At 42.6% G+C, this 11,543-nt stretch overlaps 1 protein-coding gene across 2 annotated transcripts; it reads left to right on the top strand.

Moving 5' to 3' along the window:
- Window positions 1–9,945: 9,945 nt before the first annotated feature.
- On the top strand, window positions 9,946–11,251 carry LOC100216888 (uncharacterized). 2 transcript variants are annotated; one of them, XM_008678449.4, is made up of 2 exons: window positions 9,946–10,634; window positions 10,758–11,251. In XM_008678449.4, exons 1-2 carry the CDS (start codon window positions 10,093–10,095, stop codon window positions 10,954–10,956), a joined length of 741 nt encoding a protein of 246 aa, XP_008676671.2. In that variant the 5' UTR covers window positions 9,946–10,092; the 3' UTR covers window positions 10,957–11,251. The 2 variants fall into 2 exon arrangements, with proteins under 2 accessions (XP_008676671.2, NP_001136747.1); NM_001143275.1 differs by having other exon boundaries at window positions 9,966–11,236.
- The last annotated feature ends 292 nt before the right edge of the window (window positions 11,252–11,543 follow it).

Here is an 11,543-nt window from a genome sequence, read left to right as displayed (position 1 = left end):
CTCAGTATGCAAGAAAGGCTCCCCCTAAGTGTGTGCAGGATTATTTGAAGTTGAAGATATAACACACATAATATATTGGAGCTTGATGGAGACTTTCCTACAAACATGGTTATCGAGACATACAAGCGATGATTCGTAGAGTGAGCGCAGCAATTATAATCACATCTCGATTAACCACACACAGAGTAATTTGAACTAAAACATAGTTCATCCCACAGAATATTACAGATAATAATCCACAGACATACGACATAGAGTTAATAGATCGAACCAAGTTCCAAATGCATAAGACATAAACTAAAACGGCACAAAAAAGATAAAATGCATATGCATGGTCTTAGTGTCCACATAGAACCACCAACTCCCCCTGAAGGAGATGCCTGACAACTTCTCATCACTTCTCTCCCCCTTTGGCATCAATTGCCACAAAGGAGAGGCCTTACTGATCACTCGGCGGAGGATGCATGTTGTAATAATGAGTGCTGAAGGTGTCAAACAGGGAGGAGAACTGGTCAAAGTCCTGCTGGAGCTGCTGCTGCCTCTGACTGATATCATGCATGTTGTCAGTTGTAGAAAGATTATCAAACTGACTGGAGAGAGCACCCATGTTATCTTGAAAGCTTTGTTGCATATTATTCAGCCTTGACATGATGGGATCAGTGACATTAGTGTGAATGTGATCACGAAGGTCAGAAAATTCAGAGTTGAGCGCATCCCAGTTGCTGTCAAAGCGAGACTGCATGTCATCGAGGCGGTGATCCACATGTGACATCAACCCCTCAAATCGAGTATCAATATGAGCCTCCAGCCCTTGCTGCATGTTGTGAAAATAAGGATCAAAATATCCTGGAGCAGGCTCCCAATAGTGCTGAGGCTGAGGAGGAGGTGGAGGAGGAGGCATCTGCTGTTCCTCAACATTAGGCGCTGCTCCACCCTCATAGCCAGGGTCTTCCTCATCATCTGGGAATGGAGTGAGTGGCCTGGTGAGAAACCCTATCTCATTCTTAAAAGGCCTGAATGGAGTGTGGACAATCTCACATGGGCCCTCAAATCTTGTCTTGGATTTGATAAGAGCCATAATGTATGGAGCATATGCCAAGTTTTGATTCTTGTCCATCTTTAAATCATTAAGCTGCCTCATCATGAAAAGAACAATGTTCATGACTTCTCCATTCATAATGTGATGAATTATGTTCCAGAACTTATCTCGAATTTTACTCTTATCACCACTCTTGGGAAGAATGGTGACTCTGGCAATCTTGTTGATGACAGCAGGATGATGTCTGAGTCCTGCTGTTTCTCCAAATCTCCTGGGTATACCGAGCCTGGCTGGCTCATAAAACTGCACAAAATCCTCAAAGTTATCTTCAGTATATAGATCCACCCCAGCAGAAATAGTGCCATAGTTCAGACTGTTGGCAGCGGCAAAGTCAGCAAAAGAAGCAGAATACCGCTTGAAGCCAGTCATCCAGGTGATAGATTCTTCTGCAATATCAATCTCTGAGGTAGCCAAGAATTGCTTAACTGCCATTTCATTGAAATCGGTGCGCTGCCCCATAAACTGGTATAACCCACATGTTTCAAATTTGGGGATAAGACCCTCCATGACTGATTGACTGAGCAAGAAGGACCAATCAATCACCTGATGCTTATGAAAGTTGGTATCCACCAGGGTGCCCCAAAAGACGTCAAACTGCAGCTGAGTGTGGAAAAACTGAATATTTGTATCTGATGGCAGAGCATATTGGTTCATAGTCCGTCTAGAGCAGTACTCAGCCATAGAAAATCGCCGCTTGGGATAAGTCCATCCTTGGATATCAATGGGATAATCTGGATGAACATTAAGAAAATCTTCAGCATCCATGGATTCAGTGCCCCCAGCTGAGGATTGGGCCTCTGAATCAGTGGTCGGTGTATAATCATCATCATTGCCACGAGGGCGCTTTGATTTAAAGCGACCTGCAAGTTTCTTGCGGAGACCACCAAAACCACTGCAACAAGGTGACAGACAGCTAGAGATAAATAATCGATACCAAGCGCCACTTATAAGAAGGAATGGAATGGTAACACTCTGCCAGGGTCCGGACGGTCCGCGCTAGGGGGCCGGACGGTCCGCGCCAGAGGCCCGGACGGTCCGCGGCCACCAGGCGGACGGTCCGCGACCGACCAGGGGCGACTCCAAGAACCCTAGCCACCACAAGTGTTCAATTTGATGGTTTTGCAGATAATACCCAGCCAAATAAGTTGAAAATTTTGCATAGCATTGATATGGAGAAGAACTAACAATCCCACCAATCAGATTTTGAAACCCACTGCTCAATTTCAGATCAGAGAAGAAACCCAAATAATCTCAAAGTTGATGAAATTTGATTAAATCCACAAGATTTGAAGATACCGTGATGAAGACATGTTGAGGGAATGGTGCAGCAAGCTGTCGGACTGTCCGCACGCAACTTCACTTCACGGTCCGCGCACACTCGACACAAGAGAGTATATGCGAGAGGAGAGCAAAAGAGAACAACCGAATGGGCACAACTGGCAAGACTGCGGGCTCTGTCCCTTTTTCTGCCCTGTCGCGGACGGTCCGCGCGGGGACGGCGGACGGTCCGCGCCCTGATGATCTCAGACGGTCTGCGAGGCTGCTCGGACTGTCCATTTCCTGATGCTGCGGACGGTCCGCAGTCCATGGGCGGACGGTCCGCGGCCTGATACTCATTTTTCCAATTTCTGTCCACTTTCTGATTTTGAATTCCGAATCCGAATTGGTGCTCATATATGGACATTTTGACCAATCCAAAAGTTGGTATGCATGCATATACTTATGATGTATTTGAGAAATGCAAGATTTTTGAATTAAACTATCTAGAGCAATTAGAAATGAAAAATGCACAAATAATACCAAATAAATAGCACAAAAAACATACTTAGACCCAAGATGCAAGGCGACACATGTGTGATCAACTTCAAGTCACATTAGAGATATCGATCACATTCATTTCACTTCTTAGAGAACAAAATCTTGTTTCATCCAAAGGTTTTGTAAAAATGTCTGCTAATTGATCATCGGTGCCAATGGAATAAATAGAGATATCTCCCTTGCCAACATGATCTCTTAAGAAGTGATGCCGTATATCAATATGCTTGGTTCTTGAGTGTTGGACCGGATTGGTAGCCAATTTCACCGCACTCTCATTATCACACATGAGAGGCACATTCTTGAAAATAATTCCATAGTCCAATAAGGTTTGTTTCATCCATAATAGTTGAGCACAACAATTTCTGGCCGATATATATTCCGCCTCGGCGGTAGATAGAGCAACCGAATTTTGTTTCTTAGAAGACCATGAAACAAGAGATCTACCAAGAAATTGACAACAACCGGAGGTGCTTTTTCTATCAACTTTGCACCCCGCATAGTCCGAATCCGAATATCCAATTAATTCAAATTGAGCACCTTTGGGATACCATAGACCAATATTGGGAGTATACTTCAAATATCTTAGAATTCTTTTAGCGGCCTTCAAGTGAATCTCTCTAGGAGAAGCTTGAAATCGAGCACACATGCATACACTAAACATAACATCGGGCCTAGATGCGGTAATATAAAGCAAACTACCAATTATTGAACGATAAAGTTTTTGATCAACTATTGTACCTCCTTCATCTAAGTCTAGATGACCATTTGTTGCCATTGGAGTCTTGATAGGCTTAGCATTTTCTAAACCAAACTTCTTGAGCATGTCCCTCAAATATTTTGATTGACTTATAAAAATTCCATCTTTCAATTGTTTGATTTGAAGGCCAAGAAAGAAGCTCAATTCTCCTATCATAGACATTTCAAATTCCTTTGACATCATTTTTCCGAACTCCTCACAAAATAATTCATTAGTAGATCCAAAAATAATATCATCAACGTAGATTTGACAAACAAATAAATCTTTACCAATTCTTTTAGTGAATAGAGTAGTGTCAACCTTCCCAATTTTGAAGTCTTTGGAAAGCAAGAAATCCCTAAGCCTTTCATACCAAGCGCGTGGAGCTTGCTTAAGCCCATAGAGAGCTTTAGAAAGCTTGAACACATGGTTAGGTCTTTTGGGGTCCTCAAAACCGGGAGGTTGTTCAACATACACTAGTTCACTAATCTTACCATTTAGAAAGGCACTCTTTACATCCATTTGGTAGAGCTTGATATTGTGTGCACAAGCATAAGCAAGTAGAATCCGGATTGCTTCTAATCTTGCTACGGGAGCAAATGTCTCCCCAAAATCCAATCCTTCAATTTGAGTATATCCTTGTGCAACTAATCTTGCCTTGTTTCTTACTACCACACCATCTTCATTGTGCTTGTTGCGAAACACCCATTTTGTACCAATAACATTGTGGTTCTTTGGTCTCTCAACAAGCTCCCAAACTTCATTTCGAGCGAAGTTATTTAATTCTTCATGCATTGCATTCACCCAATCAACATCAAGTAGAGCTTCATCTACACGGTTAGGTTCCATACAAGATACAAAAGAGAAATGTTCACAAAATGAAGCTATGCGAGAGCGAGTTTGAACACCCTTACTAATATCACCCACAATTTGATCAACCGGGTGATCCTTCACAATGGAATGATGAATTCTTGATACGGTTTGATAGTTGCTTGTTGAAGCATTGGGAGGAACCGTAGGTCTTGAAGTACCTTGATCATGAGTATCCAAGGTTTCATCGAGTTGTTGGCTTTGGTGATCTTCCTCATTTATAGTTGAGGATGAAGGAATAACAACTACACTATCTTCATCATCATCTTCCTTAGGTTTTATTTCACCAATGGCCATTGTTTTTATTGCATTTATCAATTGAGTTCCCCCAACATCATCGAGATTATCACTCTCATCTTGAGACCCATTTGTTTCATCAAATTCAACATCATATGCTTCCTCAATAATACCATGAGATTTGTTGAAGACTCTATAAGCCTTACTATTTGATGAATATCCAAGAAGAAAACCCTCATCACATTTCTTCTCAAATTTAGAAAGCCGGCTTCCCTTTCTCAAAATATAACATTTGCAACCAAATACCCTAAAATATGAGATATTTGGCTTTCTACCAATGAGCAATTCATATGGAGTTTTCTTCAAGAGTTTGTGACAATATAGTCTATTTGATGAATGACAAGCGGTATTTATTGCCTCGGCCCAATAAGAATCCGATATATTATATTCCGCTAACATAGACCTTGCCATATCAATAAGAGTTCTATTCTTTCTTTCAACAATACCGTTTTGTTCTGGGGTATATTTAGAAGAGAATTCATGTTTGATACCCTTGTCATCACAATATTGATCAATCCTTGCATTTTTGAATTCCGACCCATTATCACTTCTAACCTTTTTGATGTCGAAATCAAATTGATTTTGAGCCAATATAGCAAATGACTTGAATGTTTCAAACACATTGGATTTGTCTCGTAGAAAATAAACCCAAGTAAATCTTGAATAGTCATCCACAATCACAAGACAATAAGAATTACCACCAATACTTACAAAAGATGTGGGCCCAAATAAATCCATGTGAAGTAATTCCAAAGGTCGATGAGTGGACATTTGACTTTTATTTGGATGAGTATTTGCCACTTGCTTACCGGCTTGACAAGAGCTACACAATTTGTTCTTTTCAAACTTCACATCTTTCAAGCCTCGAACTAAGTCATGCTTGGTTAACCGATTGAGTTGCTTCATCCCAACATGACCAAGTCTTCTATGCCATAACCAACCTAGTGAAGCTTTTGAAAATAAGCAAGTTGTGAGCTTTGCCTCATTAGATGAGAAATCAACAAGATAAAGATTTTCATGTCTAAAACCTTTAAATTTAAGATTGCTACCGTCAACACTAGAGATAATAACATCTTCAACTGTGAAATTGCAACAAAATCCTAAATCACATAATTGAGCTACGGAAAGTAAATTAAAATTCAAAGACTCAACCAATAGCACATTTGATATAGAATGATCATTTGAAATAGCAATTTTACCCAAACCTTTAACCTTTCCTTTACGATTATCTCCAAATGTGATACTATCATAATTTGAGCAATCTTCCTCACTCATTTGGGTAAACATCTTCATATCCCCGGTCATGTGTTGAGTACATCCACTATCCAACACCCAATGATTCCCTCCCGCCTTGTAGTTTACCTACAAAAGGAAATCAATCTCTTTTAGGTACCCAAACTTGCTTGGGTCCTTGGATGTTAGTGACCAAGGTCTTTGGCACCCAAATAGCTTTCTTTTTGTTTCCAACAATTGAAGTACCAACAAATTTAGCATGAACACCTTTTGCATTATGAGAAAGAACATAACAATGCTCAAAACAAGTGGAGGATACATGTTTGAACTTGGGACAATTTTTCTTAACATGTCCCTTTTTGTGACACTTGTGACACACTTTGTCACATTCTTTCACAAACAATGTCTTTTGCTTTACAAAAGCATTCTTTCCTTTCTTGGGAACATATCCAAGACCTTCACGGTTAAGAGAACATCGTTGACTTCCCAATATGAAATCCAACTTCTTCTTACCACCATATGCCTTTTCTAGGTCATGAGTTAGAGTATTTATTCTATCCACTAACACTTCATTCTCAACAATAATTTTTGATTCATCAAGAGCAATATTATCATTGAGAGAAATTTTGCATTTATCACAAATAGAGTTAGTGGGTAGTGGTTCACTTGTAAGACTATCAAGTAAGTCACAAGTGACTCCAACATCCTTAGTGACCACCTCAACTTCATGCACAATAGAGGATTTTTGAGCATCCGCAAGCTTCTCACAATTTTCTTTGAGATCATTGTGAGAGATCTTGAGCTCCTCAAAAGACACTTGGAGGTTTTTATACAATTCCCTCAAGGCCTTAAATTTTTCTTTTTCTTTGTGCATGTAGTCATCGGCCTCACCTAACATTCTAACAAGATCATCATATGAATAGCCATCATCATCAACATCATCGATATCATCATCATCATTTATATCATTTAAATCGGTGATGATTTTTACCTTAGCATCTCCCTTTGCCATGAGGCAATGGGGGGATGAGAAGAGTGAGGGAGCTTCCTTGATGGCAATTCCGGCATTAAGCTTGGATGAGGTGTCATCATCATCGTCATCCGAGCTATCATCCGAGTCCCATTCAACTAAGTAGGCTTTGCCATCTTTCTTCTTGTTATAGTATTTCTTTTTCTTCTTGTCACTTTCATCTTTGCCCTTCTTCTTCTTGCTTGGACAATTCATGGCAATGTGACCGGGTTCCCCACACTCAAAACATTTTCTATCATTGAAAGCATTTCTTCTAGATGTTTGACCTCTTCTAGGTTGACCTCTTTTCATCTTCATGAATTTATTGAATTTCCTTACAAATAAAGCCATGTCACCATCACTCTCACTTTCATTTTCTTCATCATTGCTATCTTCCTTTTCAATTGCCTTTGAGGCCTTGGCTTTGAGAGCAATAGATTCATTTTTCACCTTCTTTGCCAAACTTAAAGCATCGGCTTGTGACTTCTTAAATATATCTTGAGTGAGAATTTCTCCCAATACTTCGGTTGGAGAGGTTGTAGATAGATCACTCCTTACTAGCATTGTCACAATAGTCTCATATTTCTCCGGAAGTGATCTAAGGAACTTGTGTGTGAAATCCACATCCGGAACATTAAAACCAAGTCCTTTGAGTTCATTTACAATCTCATTCAATCGATTGAACATATCGGATACACTCTCATCTTCTTTCATAATAAATTGCTCAAACTTCCCTTTGCACACATATAGTTTGGCACTCTTCACAATTGTAGTTCCTTCATGAATTTCCATTAGTTTTACCCAAATCTCATGAGCGGTTGTGAGATTCTTGATACGATTGAACTCATTTATATCAAGAGCATCATAAAAGACATTCATGGCTTGATCATTTGTGAGGATATTCTCATTATCACTAACGGATGGTTCATCTTCCTTCAATACAACAAATCCATCTCTGACAATTGGCCAAATTTTTCCACCCATTGCTCTAAGATGCATTGACATTCTTATTTTCCAATAATCATAATTGTTTCCATCAAAGTGCGGTGGCTTCCCTATGTGCACATTGTTGTTACTAGCCATTTTGTCCCACTCCGGGATGATTAGATCCACAAACAATGGAGTCCTCGGCTCTGATACCACTTGTAGGATCTAGGACACCGGCTAGAGGGGGGGTGAATAGACGGTTTTGACTAAAAACAACAATACTAAGTAAATTTAATCAATACAACAAGGGGAATAAATTTACTAGTGTCAATAAGTAAACAATGTATGAAAGACAACTACGGAGATTGAATACTTGAAGAACTATAAGCAAAACACTAATCAATTGCAAGGCAATAAGTAATGCTAGAAGAAATGGACACCGAAATTTATCCCGTGGTATCGGTGATTTGCCGATCACCCCTAATCCACGTTGAGGTGGACTTCAAGCTCTCACTTGCTCCTCTATCAAGACACGACTTGATCTTTGAGCCAAGTGGACAAGAAATCACTCAATACCTCGATTCCACTAATGTCACCTTTGCCGCTCCGGCGAGGTAGGCGCGAACCCCTCACAATCAACACCGCGGCTTCTCCACAATCTTCTTGGAGAGCTCGACGGAGACAATCACCCGAGCCGTCTAGGAGGCGGCAACCTCCAAGAGTAACAAGCCAACGACGCTTGCTCGGTGTACCACCTAGTGCCTCAAGAATCACCAAATGATGCAAATGCACTAGGAACCCTCAATCTCTCACTAGAATGCAACCTCAAGCAAAGAGTGTGAGAGAGTGAGTTGGAGGATCACAAATGAGCTCAATGTGTGCAAGGAATGGCCAAGAGAGGACTCACACACGAGCTACCCTTCTATTTATAGGCCCCCATCTAAAACCAACCGTTATGCACAAAAGAGGGCAGTTCTGCGCACGCGCGGACCGTCCGCGCCCTAGGGCCGGACGGTCCGCCGTACACCATAACGGCTATAATGACCGTTGGAACATGTCAGAGACGACTCAAAAGGTGGGTCCGGACAGTCCGCCCTTCAAGGTCGGACCGTCCGCGACCAGGCAATTTCAAACACCTGAGCCTCGGATCAAACGGAGTTAACACACGCGGACCGTCCGGCTATAAATCCCGGACCGTCCGCGACCTGAGACAGTACTGTCCGGACTGGTCTCCCGGACCGTCCGTAGTACAACTCAGTAAAAACACACAGTCCCTGTCCAAAAACGAGATAGACACATGCGGACCGTCCGCCCCTCACAGGCGGACCGTCCGCCTATAATTCAGGGACTGACCCGAAGCCACCTTCCTCTGGTCAGGACTGCGGACGGTCCGGCCCTAAGGCCCGGACGGTCCGCAGTGCAATAGAACACAGTGCCAGCACAAATGGTCAGACTTCGGACCCTCTGGAGGATCGCGGACGGTCCGCCCCCAAGGGCCGGACAGTCCGCGCGACCAAGACTTCTCAAATTTCAAACATGCTTTTGAATGAACTTTTAACTCACGAAATGAGAAGCGCTGTTAGTCCTCATGCAAATGCAACTACTTGATGCTCTATGAGGCACTAAGTTTTACACAGATCTAAGTCATTGACCCCTCTTAATAGTACGGCTATCTAGCCTACTAATCCGGTCAGGTATCTTCTCTAAACTCCTCAAGACCGGCAAAAGTAAAACCTATATTATACCTTTGCCTTCATCTGATCCACAACCAATGCGTATGACTCTTCAACATTTCCTGTTCTATGTGGTCCAACCCTGCATTCTTATTTCTCCAAGAATCGTTAGTCCACAAGTAGTTGTCATTAATTACCAAAACATTACTAAAGGGGCCTAGATGATTCACAAAGGAAGAAATAGATGTATTTTTTATGTGGATGTTGTCATGCTCAGCCGTTGACATGTGATAGAGCCATAGAGGTACCAATACCTACCCCCTCCTTATCTGTCCTGCTTCGCTCCCCTTCTCGAGCCTTTCGTTCAATTTCCCCCAAATCGGACCAAACCCTAGGAGCCGTAGATTTCGATTTGAATCGGAAACCTGGCATGGCAATGCCAGATCTCACAGCCACCGTGATCCCAAAGCTAGGCGAGGCCGACGACGAGTCGGTGGAGATCCGGGAGGTGTGGGCCGACAACATGGAGGAGGAGTTCGCGCTGATCCGCGACATCGTCGACGAGTACCCATTCGTCGCGATGGACACGGAGTTCCCGGGCATCGTCTGCCGGCCCGTTGGCGCCTTCCGCTCTCCCGCCGACTACAACTACGCCACCCTCAAGGCCAACGTGGACATGCTGCACCTCATCCAGCTCGGCCTTACCTTCTCCGGGCCGCGCGGCGAGCTACCGGTCCTCGGTGCTGGCCGCCGCCGCTGCGTCTGGCAGTTCAACTTCCGCGAGTTCGACGACGCGCGCGACATCTTCGCGTCCGACTCCATCGAGCTGCTCCGTCGCAGCGGCATCGACCTCCGCCTCAACGCCGAGCGCGGGGTCGATGCTCGCCGCTTCGCCGAGCTCCTCATGTCTTCCGGCGTCGTGCTCAATGACTCCGTATACTGGGTTACCTTCCACGCAGGATACGACTTCGGGTACCTACTGAAGATCCTCACTTGCAATTGCCTCCCAGACACACAAGCCGGGTTCTTTAAACTTATGAAGATATATTTCCCGACTGTGTATGACATCAAGCATCTCATGAAGTTCTGCAACAGCCTGCACGGTGGACTGAACAAGCTTGCTGAGCTACTTGATGTGGAGCGTGTTGGGGAGTCCCATCAAGCTGGGTCCGATAGCTTGGTCACGTCCTGTGCATTCTGGAAGCTCAAGGATTCATTCTTCACGGGCTCAACAGAGAAATATGCAGGTGTGCTGTATGGGCTTAATGCAGAGATTGATGTTAGTGCACATTGAGGGGTGCAATTCTCTTTGGATTTTAGCTTTGTGAATGGGTTGATTTAGGACAGAAAGGGTGACAAGTGTCCAGGAGGGCTCAGTGAAAGATTAAGTCTGTAGGTTAAGTCTGTCTCACTCACTTGGGTGTATTTGGGATGTAGTGTTCTTTGGTCGCTCATTTTTTAAATAGTTATTTCTCTTTTCTCTTTCAGTTTGGATGTTGCTCTCAATTTCACTTTTCTCCAAGCAAGATACTAACACTCAGATTAAACATAGTAAAAGATGACCTCTGAGAATCAAGTCATGACACTTACATTGCCACAATTGCAGTAGCACACGTAGTCCTTTTTTTTCTTTATCTTCATAGCAAAGAATCGATATATGATTTTTTTTAATATAAGCATTTGTGAATATAAACTTGGTGATGCTATACGAGAGAAAATGCTTATGCCTGAGGATGGTTCTCTATGCTTCCCACAATAAAGAAACAGTGATACTATACTTCAGTTGACTATTACTTCATAATCCATTATCTATCCTTAGAGTAAGCACATCGCCCATTGCATTTTAAATCTGCAACTTTTTCCAGAAATAGGATTCTGAAT

The sequence above is a fragment of the Zea mays genome, chromosome 4, assembly GCF_902167145.1.
Source record: "Zea mays cultivar B73 chromosome 4, Zm-B73-REFERENCE-NAM-5.0, whole genome shotgun sequence".
NCBI lineage: Eukaryota > Viridiplantae > Streptophyta > Magnoliopsida > Poales > Poaceae > Zea > Zea mays.
Note: the sequence above shows the minus strand (reverse complement) of the source record. Positions and strands in the feature narration are given on the sequence as shown.